The sequence below is a fragment of the Equus caballus genome, chromosome X (assembly GCF_041296265.1).
Source record: "Equus caballus isolate H_3958 breed thoroughbred chromosome X, TB-T2T, whole genome shotgun sequence".
NCBI classification, from domain to species: Eukaryota; Metazoa; Chordata; class Mammalia; order Perissodactyla; family Equidae; genus Equus; species Equus caballus.
In genome coordinates this window covers 136,783,565-136,802,998 of record NC_091715.1, presented here as the reverse complement: position 1 = coordinate 136,802,998, position 19,434 = coordinate 136,783,565, and the positions used below count along the sequence as shown (strand labels likewise).

Sequence of the window (19,434 nt, the reverse complement as noted above, 5' to 3'; positions counted from 1 at the left end):
CTGGGTTCAAGCCCTCGCTCCACACATTTCTAAGTTCATGACATCGGGTGAATCTTGACCTTCTATGAGCCTGTTTATTTGTATGTAAAGTGTTCAATCATTATAATCACTCCAATGCACACACTCACAATTCCCTTGCTCCTCCCACACTTCATTGTACTCCTTTAGCAAAGCCACCCGAGTGAATACAACTCTCAGGCCATTCCATATGTGTACGGTGGAGCTGAGCATGGTTAGAAACAGGACAACTCTGTTTTAACTGGTCTGACTTGAAATTCCTAATCACAAACCTCAAGTGAGCCTTCAATGCTACCTGAAGCCACACTATCTTCCCCAGTTTACTTTCCTACTCTTGTAGGTGACTATATTTTATCTTCTCTTTCCTTAATCCTCTTTCAGCTCCCTTGCCTTAACTTTCAGATGATGAGTTTTCAGCTAGGAGTGGCCATGTGACTAATTTTGGGCTTTTGGAATGGGAGTAGAAGTCATGTGCTTGAAATCCAGGTCATATTAAATTAAAGAAAATGAACTTCCCTGGAGTGTTTTTCTCTACCCATGAACTAGAACTTGGACATAGCAGCAACCCTGCTTTGACCATGCAGTTGAAGACAATTTTAGGGAATGTCAGAACAAAAGGAATATATGAAGATTATTCCCTGACTGACTACTTTGAGCCAAGTAGCTCCTCCAGGTCAGAACAGCTGAACTGTTACACGAGAGAAAAATAAACTTTGGTTTTATATAAACCACTATATGTTGGTGTTTCTTTGTTACATAACTTCAACTCTAAGAATATATATTTTACGATTGAGATGTAAATTACATACAATGAAATGCATAGATCTTAAGTGTCCAATTCTTGTTAAGATTTATAATCCCACATATCCATCCCCCCAAAATATATAGGATATTTCCTTCACCCCAGAAAGTTCTTTTGTGTTCTCTTCCCATCAATTCTCATTGGCAACCACTTTCTAATTTCTATCAATATAGATTAGATTTGTCTCTTTTAGAATTTATATAAATGGGAAAACACAGTATGTACTTTTTTCTGTCTGGCTTTACTCAGCATAATGTTTTTGAGATTAATCCATGTGTCACATGGAACAGTTCACTCCTACTTATTTTTAAGTTGCAATTTTTAATATGACTATGCCACACTTGGTTTATCCATTCCTTAATTGATTTACATTTGGGTTGTTCTCCACTTTGCACTGTTATGAAACACGATGCTATTAGTATTCTTATGGAAGTCTCTTTTTGTGGTTCTATGTTTTAATTTCTCTTGGTAAATACCCAGGGGTGGAAATACTGGCTCATAGTACAGATGCATGTTTTTGTAAGAGACTGACAAATAATTATCCAAAATCGTTGTACTATTTTACATATCTACCAGACGTGTGATAGTTTCCGTTGTAGTATATAACAATATTTGTTATACTGTGTCCAGTTTGTTATTAATCCCATTGTATAAGTTCTCTATTTATGACGGTATATTTTCTAATCCTAACACTTTCATTTTGAAGATTTTTTTAAGACTTTCCATCTCCTTGGTTAAATTCTTCATATGTTACCATACATTGCCCACCTTTTTCAAACAAATACCCAAATATTTATCATAGACAATCTCTAGGTCTGCTTCTATTGACTATTTCCACTCTTGATCATGGGTTATAATTTATTGCTTCTTAACATTTCTCATAATTTATTGTGTGCTAGATGTTGTATATAAAAGAAGAGTAGAATCTAAAGTAAATAATATTTATCCCAGGAAAAAGTCATATCCCTTCTTCTGTTGGATCACTAACGTGTTGGAGGTGGGGAGTTGAGTCAATCTAATCTATAGTTGTCCTGAGCATGGACTTTTTCTTCAATTTCAGTTAGATTTATTTCACCATTGATTTCAATTATTTCAATGGTAGGGTCAGAACTTCCCCTTCACAGGAGATCAAAGCATCAGCAAGACTCCAGAAAACACTTTATGCTTAATACTGCAGTCACCAGCCTTCAGATCCATGGGAAATCACTCTGCTTTGCAGCTTGGCTGACAATGATTGAGTTACCTTAGAATTTTCTTTGCTCTTCAGTCTTGCCCCTGGAATTCTGCTTCTTGTGTGATCTCTTCTGTGCTGCCTTGCCCCACACCTTTGGAGGGCCATTACAGTGACCTTGATGAAGAGCTGGCTCTCCTGTCATATCTTCAGGCTTTGGCTTTTGAGTGAATGCCCTATGTGTGCCTCAGTGGGGGTTCTTTCTCAGCACTCCTGCCTCCACTCAGTCTTCGATGGACTGGGCCTGTGATCTTGTTGAAGGTCCATAGGAAAGAGTTGGTAGGTAGATGCAGACCTGCTCTGAGGCAGGGGATCTTAAGAATTGTATCCTATAACTCCAGGCCATATGCAGCCATTAAATATTTATTAAAAGGTTTTTACTTTTCTACTCACCCTCATCTAATGGATTTTTCTTCCTCTTCCCAATCTGTCAGGGATGGAAGCAGCAGCAGTTCTCTTATCACCTAGAAAGGGCTTGAAATCTATGTATTTAGTTCCTTGAGACATTCTCAGCTTTATGATGGGTTTTCTAAAATTTATGGGTGTGTATATTATCTAGGTTTTCCTCCTTGATAGGGTGAAGACAATCTCTTTGGACTTTCTATATCCTAACTGGGATTTAGCGAATACAATTTCTATTCATTATCAAATAGAATAGAATACAGAACACATTAAAGTTCTGAATTTCTTATCTAATACAATAAAATAAAAAATAAGAAATGAGTGATAAACATTGGAAAGGAAGGTATAAAGTTATCATTATCACATAATATTCTCATCTACATAGAAAATCAATGAGTAACAAATAAAAACTGCTAGCAGGAGACAGCAGTAAAATGGAATTCAAAGTTGCAGCAAGAAAAACATACAAAAATAAAAACCTTTCCTCTATACCAGCAATATTATCTCTTCCACAGAAACTTTATCTAGCCATCCTACACACTGTTAGAGTTAGGTGTTTTTTTCTCTCTGCACTTAGAAAACTTCTTATACATTTCAATGGCAAAATAAGATATTGTATTATGATTACCTTATATGTATCTCTGTCCCCAAATAGACTTTGAAAGCTTGAGGACAAGGATAGTCCTATTAATATCAGCATCATGAGCATTTAGCACAAATCCTAGCAAGAAGAGGGAACTCAAAAAGTATTGAACAACTGGGTGATTGAAACACACTGAACTAAAAGATCCCTAAGGTCTCTTCCAAGTATGAATAACACTTTTATATATCATCTTTTTAGGAGTCTAAAAGTCTTATGAAATATTTACCCCCAAAATAATATTGCATATACTTAAGACTTTTGGTATGCTGTGGTTTTTGCAATTGCAGCATTTAAAACTAATATATGGTAAATCATTAGTTTAAGTCAATGTTTCAGAGGAAGACGGAACAAATGAGTAATGTGATCAAGCTTTGTACATTGAGTGACCCTAAGAACTGACACTTCATTTAGTTGTTTGCTATTTCTTTAATGAACCGGAGCAGTTTTCTTAATTAGCAAAGGCCCATCTGTTTCAAGAACAAATGGCATTTAGTATAACAAGGGCTGAAACAATGAGACAGCTTAATTTTGGAGTACAAATGGCAATACCAAGTGACATAATTACTAGTTTGTGTTCTCCAGATATGGTTTAGTAGGTCTTCGAGAATAGAGGTCAATCTGGTCATCTTGTCCTCTAATAATTCATAATGAACTGATTGTTGCTATTTCTTTATAGAGGAAGCAATAATATCTGTTAAAGTATAGAATTAGATATTTATGAAACACCAAGTTTCTTCTTTGTGTTTGTAATTTGATATATACAATAAGGCTATTATTTTTAAGGCACATATATTGTTTGTAAATTGTTTTAAATATTAGAGGCTTTGATAGGAGAAAGAATTATTTTTTATGTATGTAAAATTTTTGTTACATTTACCATGTAATGAATGTTTTATAGTCTTTTACAAGTTTATAGCTGTTTTAGGCACTTACCAAATTCAAGGATAACTCACTTTTTTGGTTAGACCTAATTCTAGTTCCTTCAAAACAAGCAATAAGATAGAAATTTCAGGGACTAAAATCCTTTGTGTCTTCCAGCCCTCTCCACTCCTTGTAGGAAGCATAGAACTATATAATCAATGGGAAAATAGAAAAATCTCACAAGGAGAGGGCCAAAACTATCTGAATAATGTCTGCATAACATCTGAATGCTGTTTAATATTATTTAAGGTAGAAGATAAAGGGGCAGAAGAAAAAAATATCTAACTGACTTATATATATTGGTTCCTATAATTTCTATCTCATTGTTTATTTTGAAGGGACCCATGACATGACATTAGACAGAAATGATTGGCCATGGTAACTGCCAATCATAATTCTATTGTCAGGTTTGCCTCTTTTCTACTATCACTATTAAAATAGCAAACAAAAAATTGAGCAAAAAATGTGTTTCTTACATAAATTTCAAGACCATTTCATGTGACATGATTCAGTTATTAATTCAACTAAAATTTACTCAGAATCTACTATGAGCCAAGCATTGTGCTAGACAAGGGCAATACAGCTGTGAAAGAAAAAGAAAAAAATCACTGCCCTCAGAGAGCTTACATTCTAGTGAGGAGAGACAAACAATAAACCAAATATAGTAATGATATAATGAGATTTCACGTAATACTAAGTCTTCTGAGTTAACATAAAGTACAGTAAGGGAAGAGAGAATGACAGTGACACAGCTGCCCTGAGCAGGTACTAATTAATGGAGGAAATGAGTGACGTATGAATCTATCTAGAGATAAGAGGGTCTCAGGCAGAAGAGCCACCAAAAACAAAGATGACGATATTGAATCAGGCTTAACGTGTTTGTGGAACAACAATGTAACACATGTAGCTGGATTCCAATGAATGAAGTGGAAAGTGGTAGAGTATGTTGAAGAAGCAGACTATATCACGCAGCTGAAAAGTTAAGTAAGATGACAACTAAAAAATGACAGCTGGATTTGGCAACTCAGAATTCATTGGAGACCTTGACAAATGTGTTTTCAGTGTCATCTTACAGTGCAGCTTTGGGGACAAGACTCTGATTGTTCTGTGTTCAAGACAGAATGAGAGGTGAAGAAGTGAGACAAGTATAAACATCTCTTTCAATAAACCTTATTGTAAAAAGGAGCAGAAACATGGTGTTAATTCATCATTTTTGTAAAAGGAACAGTAAAAAGTGATGGATGCATACTATGTAATACTGTGTAGCAGTGAGAAGCAATGACCTAGGCAAACATAGCAACATGGATATATTTTAAAATTGTATGGTTGAGTGAAAGAATTAAAGAAGATAATGGAATCTATACACAATACCATTTACACAAATTAAAATACTGATGGAGAAAAGAATGTTACATATTTTAGAAGCATACATATATGTTCAAGAGCCTACAGCAATCACAGGATCAAGTGAAAGAGTAATATCTGAGACTCTTGCTGAGGTGAGTGACAGTGATCACTGCTGTAGAGGTAGTAATTATAATAGTTATAGCAGCAGTAGTAAATTTATAAAAATGAAATGAATATATACAGAATTTAATACAGTTTCCAGAGAGAACAGGCAGATGCAGACAAAGATGTTTGAGAATTACCATAAATAAATAAATGAGAAAAGTCTAGACTGTCAGGGTCAAGTTAGTAATATAGAAAGAACAAAAAGAAAGATGACATTACTTGGAGAAATTGTGAAAGTAAAGCAATCCAAAGAGGATAATTGGGAGACGGATTTTAGGATGGATTTACAAAGGGATAATGATCAACTTCCCAAGGCTCCAACTTCTGATGTCTTTAGTCTCTATTGGGCTTACTAATACATTTTTTCAATTGCCCAGAAACGTGTTGAGTGAAAAGTTCAAATGTTTGCAAGCCAGCCCAGCCAGAGCTTAGTAGCAGGCCAAAGAAATGTACTAGTTTGAGACATTCATCCCAGCTTGACAACTGACTATTAGATCCAAGTTACTGAAGCAAAGGAGTCTGGGTATAATGAATCCAATGTTGAGTTAGACTAACTTTTGAGGATAAAAAAATACTAAAATGGCTAAGAAAGAAAATGACATAAGGTATATAAGCCAAGTTATTTTACTATGAACTGAGGAAAATCTTGGATACTGGAGGATACAGATATTATGAAATGACAATTACAGGAATCTTAAAGCAGAAGCTAGCAAAAATAGCAGATGAAGTGATACACACTTTGCATCCTGAAGAGCCAAAGAGCCAACTGCTAATTTTAAGAGAAATGGCCTTGCAAGATAAAGGAGGGAAGAAATAAAGCTATTTTGGAAAATCAGTTTTGATCAGATGGATTGTGTTATACCCTAGGCATTGAGATTGCAGTCAACTAATCCCAATCCTGCTGGGTCTTTTCAATACCAAACTGTAATAAACAAGACTTCCCTCCTCTTGCACCTGTGCATATCTGACTTTTTGAATGGAAATGCAAACCAGTCCCTGTTAAAAATTTCTTTAGGTTTTTCGACCCAGTTACTTGCACTCTCTGAAATATCTGAGTATAATGTATTTGCCAGCTAGCCCACACAGATATGTATCTGTCTCAATATACTTTGTAGACTCTGCATCTTCTACATATCCTTTAAATATCACTGTGACCCGTGGTTTTTGCCTGCATTTGCATAACTTCATACATGGCTCCTGGGTGATATTATCAGCATCTGTGTCTGAAAGCACCACGTATATACTGATCCTTCTGTAAAATCTGTCTCGATCCCAGAAATTTCTCCTGACTTCTAGACTCATATTTATAATTGCTCAGTAACCATCTCTTCTTAGTTTTCCCACAAGTACCACAAACTGCAAATTTAAAACTGAAGTCACATAACCTCTAGAGTAAGAATGGAGGCAGAGGGTAACAGTGGCTTCCCAGCATAGACTATAGTACCTGGGGCAAGGCGGGCTGCTGATAGAAGCCAGAGCTGTAGAGCAGCAATGGCTGAGGGTAGGGTTTAGGTCCATGTATTTGAGCTTGCCTCACATACTTACCTAAAGGCACTCAATTTCCCAGGATCCCAAGGGTTCAGTGACTGGAGATCATGGCAGGACCATGACCATCATTGAGATACATTCAGTAAAGAAAATAGAATTCAATGTTTTGTATATTTTGCAATCACAATCTTAGAAAATTTCTTCAATAAAGATGTAAAGATTATACAAGAGGAATATGGATGTGTTAACTTTATAATAAGAAATCTGGACACATTTAAAAATAAACAAAGGCAGTCTCCACCATTGATTGAGCCAGCACATGCTGCACTAGTAATAGTTAAGAGAATTCGCTCTAGAATTGGGCAGATGTAGTTTTGTGCTTGGCTACACAACTCATTTGCTTTCTGATGTGGGCAAATTATTTAACTTCTCTAAGCATTAGTTTCTTTATTTGGAAATGAGGATAATTATGTCACTAACCTCCTAAGAAATTTATGTGTATTAAATGAGATATTCCCCCCAAAGCACTTAACTTAGGGTCTGACATATAATAATTCAATAAATATTAGATATTGAAAAAATTGAACTCATTGTTTCCTCTCTCACAATGTTCTCTATCTTGGTTAACGATATAACCATCCATCCAGTGACCCAAATCAGAAATTTGGCAGTGATCCTAGATTCTTCTCCCTCTCGTCCCCAACCACGACCATGACATTTATCCCATATGTCTGGAATCTGCCCCTTTCTCTTCATCCCTGCAGCCATTACTTATTTCAGGCCCTTATCACATCTCTCCTGGAATACTGCAAGAGACGCCTAATTAGTCTCCGGGAAATCTCTTTTAGATTCCATATTCCCTTCTGGACTATCTGATTGTAGAACCTTTTCTATAAATATTTGAATATCATTTCCTTAAAACTCAGGCTACATGGCTCAGCATTAAGTATGTGCCATTATTTCAATTTAGTTGATTATAAAAGATGTTCACAAGAGACTAAGTAACTTACCCAAGGTCATACAGTTATAAGTAGCAATGGCGGTATCATCAGCACACCGTAGAAAATAAGAAAGTTAAAGCAAAGTAGAGGTATTATTTAGAGGAAATGTGATTTTAGATAAATTCCTGAAGAGGAGTTCAAAAAACGACAGCACCCATTTGTTTGCATAAGGTATTGGGTTTCTTTACAAAAATATTACTCATATTCCAATAATCATGCTTTTAAATTAAATAGAACAGCTAAGACATAGACAAGTATCACAAGGGTGGCAGTAATATCAACCCAGAGGCACATGATACAAGTTCCTTTAATATAAGTAAAATTTACAACAAATTAACTGGTCCACCATGACTACATAGAGAAAGAGACACAGTAGCAATTTCCCACTTGGAAGTGCAGCTCCTCTGGCCACACAAGGCCACACAATTGTCAATGATATTGTGTAATCAGGATTCAGACTCCATCGTCTTTCAAGGAGCTAAACCTGAGTACCCTCTCCCTCATCTTTTTGTTGTTGTTTGGGGGAGGTCTCATGTGGCAACCTCTAATTGTTCTGAGAGGCATGAAGAAATCCTGACTCCATGCCAGCCTGCTGGCTTGATGCAGCCACTTTTAAATCAATTACATTAGGGTATTAATGCATCTTGTCCTTGAACATTCATCTCCATTCGCTCACCTTATAAGAGAGGGAGCTAGTATAAGACACTGTGAAACAGATTAAATCAGAGATCAGTTACAGGCATCTACCTTATTAGAACTAGGCTTCTAGACCTGTCTGAAGTTTCAGTTTCATATTCGTAAAGAAAAGAGAATAGAAGAACAAGAATATAAAAGATGAAATTTGAATTAATTAGATTTCTATGGAAGTAATGTGTGGCAATATTATTCTCTATGAAACAAAAATAAATGTCATCTAAAGTAGAATTTTAAGTATGTTTAATTTATTTCAGCACTTACCGAACACCTACTATTTGCAAGAAAGGCTAGACACCATGGAAGATTAAGGATGAAGACAGTTTTGCTGCCACCAAGAACTGACAGGCTAATATAGGGATAAGGGATAGGGTGAGTATTTTGGTAACTGATAAAAGAAATCCATAGGCCACTTGGGCTAGAGTGTTAAGGATAAGCAATAGGTTGGTGAGAAATGAAGCTATGGAATGCTTTGTGCTAGAAAACTTTAGTGAAATGAAACTGAGCTTTTGCACTGCCTACCTACACATGTGATGATATTAAATGAGATACATGAGATTATTTTCACTTCTAAAATTCAATAAATTGAAAATAATAGATATTTCTATGCTGACTTCTTAAGAGTGAGCATAGTAAAGAGCACATTTTATGAAGGAGAAACTTAGAACATTTATTTAAAGTCTGGAAACCACATATTATACTCCATATCCAAGGGTAAAAGACACAGAATTGTTCTATTTTGTTGAAGCTTAAAAATCACTTTTAATTTCCTTAATATCAATGTACACAGGACTCTGTCAGGTCAAAGAGGAGAGATAATTTCTTGCTTTATACTCATAAGCTACAGCTCAGCCAGCTGTCACTCTATCAACGTACAGATGTGAGAAAAGACATTCGGAAGACAGCTGCAAAGATACAGAGCATACAAGACACCGGAGACACCAGGATGAGGCAGGGAAATAGAGAAAGAAATGATTAAAATGTATTGGTTTCAGAGGCAGTTCATTCAGCGAGGTAACTTACACTCTAATAATGAAAGAAAACAAAGAATGGGTAAAAATTTAACTTCAGATCATTTTGGATTGTATTATTATCACAGGCAAATTCTCTTTGCTTTGGTAACTCTGAGAGGTGCTTTTTCAAATAAACAAGACATATCACACCATAAACATAAAAAAAAATGTCCTTGACATCTAGTCTATTGCCAGATTCAGGGTCAAGCATGTGTTTACCATCTACATCCTGGGCAGGATGTTTTGACATTTATAACCTGGGACACAAGCTCCACGCGCTGAGGAGGAGAGCAGGTTTGGTTACCTGTCAGGTCTTTGGTTTTCTTAACTGTCACTGAGTTTATTGTTCACTTTCTGGTCCAAATGACAAAGTAATTTGATTCACAGTCATAGCACTGTAAATCCCAATTGGTTCATCTTTCTAGATGTGCCAGAGGCAGGAACTGCACATAACATATGACTAAATGTAGAAAATATCGGGAAGGCAGGAAATAGATCAGATGTGAATTACTAAGCATCATATGGTTATGGACAGAAAAATGCTGGTATTTTCTCAATTGGTTTTAACATTTATCTTTAAATTTCATTTTTTGAATCTTATAATACATCTTTTAGAGTATTATATGCTTTTATAATTAGACATACTGTATCTGTTAAATAATCTTTAATGAAAACATTACATCTATCAACTTAGGTTTGAAAGAAATAAGGTAGATGGATTTATAAGAACAAAGAAAAGAGAATATAGACTTATGTTTCCAGCAATACGGCATACTAGATAGCCTGAAAGCCATCCAGCTAAAAAGAAATATAAACCAAAACACATGAAGAAATGCTGGGCAAAATAAAACATCATTTTGAATGAATATCTGAACTCACAATTAAATTAGGGAAATCTCCAAGAATAAAATCAAAAGAGAGAAAAGAAATCTACAGCAATAAGTCGTTTTGGGGAATTTTCCTGTCTTAATAAGGACGAGGCTTTTATTTGAAAGGTCATATGATTACAGGAGAACTTGAACTCATAGAAAGCAGGGATTTCTACTTAAAACGCTTTTTAAAATGTCTTTGTTAATCCATGAGTTATTTGGTAGTATATATTTTATTGTCCAAATATGGGTGGGCATATTTTTTCTTATTAACATCTCACGTAATTGAAGTGAGAACTGAGATCATGGTTTGTATGAGATTCAGTTTTTTAAATTTGTTGAGGCTTTCTTTATGGTATGGCCTAGTAAGTGTTTAATTTTTTTTTTTTTTTAAAGATTGGCACCTGAGGTAACAACTGTTGCCAATCCTTTTTTTTTTTCTTTTCTGCTTTATCTTCCCATACCCTCCCCCGTACATAATTGTATATTTTTAGTTGCAGGTCCTTCTAGTTGTGGGATATGGGACGCCGCCTCAACGTGGCCTGACGAGCAGTGCCATGTCCGTGCCCAGGATCCGAACCCTGGGCCGCCGCAGTGGAGCCCGTGAACTTAACCACTCGGCCATGGAGCTGGCCCCATGTTTAATGTTTCATGTTCCTTGTGTGCTTGAGAAAATGTGAGTTTTCTACTTGCTGGAAGATTATCATCTATTATCTATCTATCTATATATACCTACCTACCTACACACATATATACATATATCCTTATTTCCATTATATAATACCCTAATATCCATTATACAACATCCTAATATCCATTAGGTGAAGCTTAATTGTATCAGTCATATCTCTATACCCCTTTATGTTTTATTTTTCTGATTCACCTATGAATTGAGAGTTGTGCTGAAATCTTCAAAAGGAAGGTGGTTCCAACAATTTATTTTTGCAGTTCTACAAATATTACTTCATAAATATTAAGGCTATTTTAGTAGATGCATGCATATTTAACATTGTTAGATCTTTTTCTTGAATGTAAACATTTCTCTTTGTATGGTGACCTTTACCATCTCTAATAATGCTTTTTGTGTGTATTAAATATCTATTTTGTACAATATTAATATAGCTACACTAGCTTTCTTCAGATTTATAGCTGCTTCATATGTCTTTTTCCATCATTTTGCTTTCAACTTTTGCCTGTACTTAATGTAACTATAGTAAACTGCATATATATGCACTTTTCTCAATTAATCAATCTTTGTTTTTTAACTGGCCAGTTTATTCCACTTGCACTTATTCTAATTGTTGATATATTTAGACCTATTTCTATCATTTTAATTTATTATTTCCATTTGTCCCATAATTTTTCTGTTTCATCTTTATCCTTTGTTACCTTATTTTCAAAACGCTATCTATCTTGCCCCTTTAACAAAACAGGAACTTTAGTATGATCGCACATTTTGTTGGTCTCCTTTACTCCCAACTTCCATCATGTAAATATTATCTAAAAATTTTATTCTGAGTTACTATGAATATATTTTCTCTCCTTTATTCCTTGTTCTTAGATTTCTAAATATCAATGAGTCTTGCCAAGATATTTGCTCACCTTAATCTTGTTTATCTCTTCCCCTTAATTGTCTCCTTCTAAGTTATTTTCCTTCTGTACTTCAAAAATCCTATACCATTGTTTTCATAAGTCCAGTTTTATTGTTGAAAAATCTAAGGTCAATTTGATTTTTGTTCCTTTATATGTGATCTTCCCTTAAATATTTTCTTTATTTTTCTATTTTCTATTAATATTTCCCCCTCTAAATGTGTCTGGGTGTGGCTTTTCCTTATTCTTCCACATTGCCTCCTTATGAGGTCTTTCACTCTGATGTCTTTCTTTTAATTTGGGGAAATTTATCTCTGTTATTGCATCAAAGCTTTCTGCTATTTTTTTCCTCTTTCTGACATGCTGCCTACTTCTAACCTCCATTTTTCTTAGCTTTTCTTTTATAGTTCCTATTTCGTTTTCCTTCTTCTTTCTATGAGATGTCTTCAATCTGGTCTACAAATTTCCTGATTTCCTCCTCAGTTATATCCATTCTGCTCTTTATCTCATGTATTGCACAGTTAATTTCAGTTTTTATATGTTTGCTAACTAATATGATTTTCTTCATCTTCTTGTGTTCTTGTTTCCTATTGCTTATATCTTTCTCTGTTTTAGAAAAATGTATTAGACTAATTGTATATTATTAGTCCCCCTCTTCTTACACTTTTCCTTCTGCAGAATCTGTATCTAGAATGCTAGATTTTTTTAACTTTGTTTCTCAAATACATTATTATCTTTTCCTGTTTGCTCCTTTCCCCCTTGGAGTACTGGTTCTGCTGCTACGTAATGCCGTGTCCTTTTGAAACACTTTTAGAACCCAGCTGCCAAGCTGGGTGGAAGCCCAAACAACCATTAGGGAAGGCCCACATGGGAGAAAAACAATGCCCCGGGCCAACATCCCCAGCTGTGTTCCCAGACATCTGTCAGCCATATGAATGAAGCCACTTTGGACATTCCAGCTGCCCCAGTACCCCAGGTGCCACCACCACATCAAGCAGAAGAACCACCTAGCCAACTCACAATATAATAAGAAATTACTGTTTTAAGCCACTAAATTCTGGAGCATATTGTTACACAGTAATGGATGACCATAACACATGGCCTTTCCACATGGCTTTTCACAGCACAGTAGTTGGGTTCCCAGAAGGAATAATCCAAGAGGACAAACCCTAATTGCTAGTGCTTATCAAGCTCCATCCTGTATCACGATTACTAATGTCCCATTGTCCATAACTTATCACATGGCCAAGCCCAGAGTCAATAAGGTAGAGATACTATAGAAGGGAATGAATAAAGGGAACTGTGGTTCATTGGGAGCCACAGAAGTAACAATCCACCATGATATGTTTCAAAGAATACAGACCCCATTCTCTGGCCACAATGATATTGAGCTAGAAACCAATAAGAAAAGGATAAATTTTAAAAATCCATAGATTTGGAATTTTAAAAGATCATATCTAAAAAACTCACGGAAAAAAGAACATATAAAAATGGAAATTAGGAAACATTTAGAGCTGAGCGATAATGAAAATAACCATATCAAACTCATGGGATTCAGCTGTCACATTTAAAGTGAAATGTATGGCATTTAATTCTATATTTAAGAGGAGGAAAAACTGAAAATTAATGACCTATGCATCTAACTTGAAAAGTCAGAAAAAGAACAACAGAGGAAATTGTGTTTAAACAATGCAAGCAACTTAAAATTACATCAACTTATAATTTCTGAGAGAGCTTTCGCATACATTATCTAATTTCATTCATTTATTAATATTTAAAATTCGTTGGTAATGAAAATTCAATGGGTATTTAGAGCAGGTACTATTCAAGCCAATTTTAGAGATAATGGTAGTGAGCTTCAGAGAGTTTAGTGACTTATTGAATAACACATGGCTTGTAAGTCACAGAGTAGTGATTTAAAACAAAGTTTATGAAGCTCAGTCTAGAGATTATTTCACTATATAATAATGATAGCGTATATTAGGAGAGAATATATCACATGTATGAATATAATGACCACTATTGAACAGCTATTCGGTTTTCTTTTCATCCCATAGAAGTGTCTACCCTACCCTTTGATCCACATGATTAAAGAGGTGGCTCGAAGCAACTGTGTTTCTGTTTTGCAGGCTTGTATGTGCCCCAATCTGAAACAGTTGATTTATCAAAGTTAATGTGGTCCTGAGCCAATGTAGGCCTGAAAAAACAACTTTCTCAGAAATTTGGGATTAAGACAATGAGGCATGATTCAGACTCTTTTAGGTTTTCTGGCATTATCACACATAATCTCAGGAAATGTAGGGTGAATATCTTCCATTGGCCATCTGAACCAGAATATAAGATCCAGCATGTGTAACCACTGTGGCTTAAGCTTAAGAGAGAGTTCTAGGAAACTGCCATTGTATCAGAATGTGTAGGCTACTCTTGATCTTTAGTAAGAAACTACAAGCACTATTCAGTGCTAAAAACAAATGAGCTATCAAGCCATAAAAAGATACGGAGGAAACTTAACTGCATGTTACCAAGTGAAGGAGTTAATCAGAAAAGGCTACATACTGTATGATTCCAACTATATGATGTTCTGTAAAAGATAAAACTTTGGAGACAGTAAAAAGATCAGTGGTTGCCAGGATGGAGTCAGTGGAAAGGATGAATAGGCGTAGCACGGAGGATCGTTAGGGCAGTGAAAATACTCTGACAGTATAATTATGGAAATATGTCAGCATACATTTATCCAGATCCATAGAATGTACAACACCAAGAGCGAACCCTAATGTAAACTACGGACTTTGCATGATTATGATGTGTTAATGTAAATTCATCAGTTGTAACAAATGTCCCACTCTGGTGGAGTATGTTGATAAGGAATGCAGGTGTCGGGGCACGGAGTAAGAGGGAAATCTCTGTATATTCCTCTCAATTTTGCAGTGAACCTAAAACTGCTCTAAAAACATAAAGTCTTTAAAAAAACTACAAGACATTGGGCCATGCTGGATATCTTACATTTGGACGTTTAGAACCACCCTTCACCCTTCTTTACCCAGCTATGTGCCATGGCAGGCTGACCCATATGGACTACATCAGCAATTTCCCTTGACCTTTGGTGTCTGGTTAGGATCTGACAACGAGAGGAAATAGATGGACAGAAGAAAAATGAGGTCAGCGCTTTTATTTCCATGCTCCCCACTCTGTTAGCTTACCATGGTTGAGTCCCTCTATGGAAGCCCACAGGTCCTCCCAGGCAGCCCTCTCCATACATCTACCTACTAGGTTTCAGTAACTGGTCCTTCCCTTTGTACTTTTAGGTCTAAGGGTCATAAGAGCTACCTGTTGTTGTTAGTCCTGGGATACCACACTCTCCATTGGTTTTCCTAAATCCTGAACACACCTATATTAATAGCCTCTTTACTAATTTATTTTCAAAGTATTCATTTTCAGTGTGGCATAAATTTCTTGCCAGAGCACTGAAAGATAAAATAATGTCAAATACTAAGTACTGCAATCCATGGTTGTTTACCTGAAAATCTAGAATGAATGACAGGGAAAATTACCTTAAGGAAGTCCTTTCTGACTTTAGCCAGCGTTATTGAGACTGCTGAAATTTCTATAATCGTGAAATTTGCTGAATTGAAGCAGTCAAATTCTCTGCCGCAGCCAATTTCTAAAATTAAAATAGGTGTGCTGATTAGGTAAACATGCACTATATTGGTTTGAACGGGGTTATCTGAAAGGAGCCAGAGGAACTAGAAGATCCAGAAACTCAGGGCCTCTCCAAAGTACCTCCTGCACTACTACCTCCACTAATTAAAAATAAGTGATAATGGGTATGCCAGAATGCAGCGTGGAAGCCAACATTACATCCTGAGGAAGATTAGAGATGTCCCCCAATCCAACTCCCCAGCCTAATGGTTTTCTTATCCAAACTGTGAGGCCCAGGCCATTAAGCAGAGAGCAAGAGAACAAAGCTTTGCATCCAGCAAGAAAAATAAGTCCTAAGGGGTTAGCATATCCTTGGTTTTTCCATTTGCTCACTTAGGGATTCAAACAGCCTGATGCAGTGGTGCTTTTGGCATTAGTTGCTATCAAACAGAACTCTCCAGAATGAATTGTCAGGCTGTCAGCTAGTTTTAATTGATCTATAATTCCAGAAAAAAAATCTTGGAGTGACTTGTGGTTGCTCAGCCTCTCAATCAATCTTAAATCTCCAAGGCCAGCACAAGAAGTAATAGCCATCTAAGTTAGCAGGAACTCCCACCCTGCTCCAGCCATGGAGAAAACTTTACTAATTTGTCAATGGGATTGAGGGACACTTTAAAGGGAAATAATCTGAATAGGCAGAAGTAAAGATGGTCAGAGTGGCCATATAAGGAGCCCATTTCTTGTCCAGGAGATGCGAGAGTCACTGATCCAGCCATTAAACTTTCCATCCCTATTCAGTGTAACACAGTCACTCCTTGGACCAGTGAATAGTGAAGGTGTGTCTTCCCCCCGCTCTTGAAAAAAAGCTTTCTATTAATATTTAGTGATGATTATGACAAAAGCACTTGTATATGAATTTACTACTGAATATGTGCGTAAGACTACTGTTTTATTTTGACGAGCATTCAGAATTTTCATTGCATTATGAAAATTTCAGACATACAGAAACATGAAAAGTAGAATATAATGAACAACTGTGTTCCCATGTCTAAGGTAAAGAATAGAGCATTACAAAAAAAAAAGGGAGAGAGAAAAAAAGTCAAACTCGTACTAACAGTAGAGTGGTGTTACCAGAGGTTGGGGGTGGGGGAAAAGGGGGGATACAGATCAAAGGGTATAAACTTTCAGCTATCAGATGAATAAGTTCTGGAAACCTAATTTACGGAATGGTAACCATAGTTAATAATAATATATTATATACTCAAAATTTGCTAAGAGAGTAGATCTCAAGTGCCCTTATCATACACGCACAAAAAATGAGAGGTGATGGATGTTAATTAGTTTGATTGTGGTAATTATTTCACAATGTATACATATATCAAAATATCACATTGTATACCTTAAATATATGCAATTTTTATTTGTCAAAAATAAATACATAAAATAAAAAAAAATAAAGCATTACAAATTCAATTAAAGTCCCCAGAACATCCTTCATATTACATTCCCTGCCCTCTTTCATCCCTCTGCCTTCCCAGTGCTGACCACTATCCTGAATTTGGTATTTATCACTCACATACATGTCTTAATTAGCTTACTGATATGTAAGATTCATAAATAATACATATATATTTATATATCATGTAAAAGGTAACCTCATGCAACTTGTTTTTCACTATGCAATATGTTTTCAAGATATATATATGTTAATACTGCTCTAATTCATTTACTTCCACTGATGAAAACATTCCATTGCATGAATATATCATAACTCATACATAATTAAAATTACTTGTTTTCTCATTAGACTCTAAGGTTTGTGAGAGTATAGTGTGTCTCATTTATATTAATCACTAAGTCCCAAATTCCTAGCACAGGTCCCAGTAAACAGTAGACACTCAATAAACACTTGTTAACTAAAGATTGTTTTCATAAATGTTGACTCTACTCCTTTAGCTTGTCTTCTCTAGAGGTGCAGTTATGTGTAGTTGTGTGACTGAGTTCTAGCTAATGGAATGTGAGCCAAATGAGTTGTACCACTTTAAGGCCTGAACCATAAAAAAAAAAAACCTCACTATCCATTCTTCTCTGATCTTTTGCCTTTCTAGGTGGTTGGAGATGACACCTAGGGAAACCTTGAAAGCCAGAAATTCAATATGGCAGACCCTCCATTAGTCAGAAACTCCAACGACTACGTAGAGGAGGACAGCCCTAAGAGCTCTTCACCCATATGGTACTTCTACATGAGGAAGAGATGAATTTCTGTTGTGTTTGAGCCATTATACATGTGGACAATTTGTTATAGCCATCAGACTATCCTAACTAATAAATATTTCCATATAAATTTACTTCTGAGCTCTGACGGAGGTGTATCTTAGAGTCCTTTATATATAACATTTTCATTGTTAATATTTACTGAGATTTCAACATTTTCAGTCGTGATTTGCTCTGTGAATCAAGCTGTTTAGTAGATGATTTAAAATTTTGTTGCATTTAAATTTTCTAGGAGGGATAAATATTTGCTTTTTTCATTTTGTAATCAACAAGTACTATTGTTCAGATATAATGATCAGAAAATGTGGTCTGTCCTACTTCTAACTATTTGGATGTGATGAATTTTAGTAAATATACATATCTATGTAACCACCATCATGTAGAGCGTTTTTATTACCCTAGAACATTTCCTTTTACACCTACCAGTCCATTCCCCTCCCTATTGTTAATAACTGTTCTCATTTTTCTCCCCATAGATAACTTTTAACTGTTTTTGAATAGCATAGGAATGCAATCTTACAGTCTGTACTCTTTTGTATTTATATTCTTTCACACAGGATGATTTTTTAAACATTTTATGAAGAAGCATTTCAAACATTAAAAAGTTGCAAGAATTTGAATGTGAAAGCCCATATAACCATCAACTAGAGTCCACCATTAACATTTTACTACACTTACTTTCTCACATATCTATCAATAATCTTAGATTTTGATGCATATCAAAATTATATATTAGTAAATATTCGTTGCATATATTAGTATGTTTCCTAAATACTTGAGCATGCAGATCTTTCACTATAGTTGAAAATGTCCTTAGAGTTCCTTTTCTTCCTTCGGCGGTAAATTTTACGCATAATAAAATATGCAAATATTGGGAGTATTACTTGTTGAATTTTGACAAACTCAATAAATTCTATCCTAAAGTCTCTACTCTTACTATATTCACTCTTTGGACAATCTCAAGTACTCACAAGGTTTAACAACTTATGGTTTGGTAATTTGTATGGTTTGAATTTTGACATCTGTGTAGCCTAAATTTTCAAGATAGAGAATATTACCATCATTCCAAAAAGCATCCTCATGCCTGTTTTTAGTCAAGCCTCACCTTTGCTTTAAATTTCTTAGTACTGCTTTAGCTATTATATGCAACGAAATTTTGATAAAATTTATTTTAGAATAGCTTTAGATTTATAGAATCATACAACAAATTTTGATGTTATATTTTATTACCATTCATTTAAAAACATTTTCTAGTTTTACTTTTGATCCTGAAAGGCTTTGTGTACTATACTTCATGGACGCAGATTCTTTTTCTTCTACTTCAGTATTTTACAAACT

General features: G+C 35.3%; 1 protein-coding gene across 1 annotated transcript in view; it reads left to right on the top strand.

Annotated features, from left to right (window-relative positions):
- Positions 1-18,469, top strand: part of LOC138921798 (uncharacterized) — a 44,415-nt gene extending 25,946 nt beyond the window's left edge. The window contains exons 4-6 of the mRNA XM_070257157.1: positions 8,969-9,083; positions 11,088-11,269; positions 17,931-18,469. Coding sequence (XP_070113258.1) covers positions 8,969-9,069 — 101 coding nt within the window. The 3' untranslated portion in view covers positions 9,070-9,083; positions 11,088-11,269; positions 17,931-18,469. The remainder of the gene's footprint in view (positions 1-8,968; positions 9,084-11,087; positions 11,270-17,930) is intronic.
- The last annotated feature ends 965 nt before the right edge of the window (positions 18,470-19,434 follow it).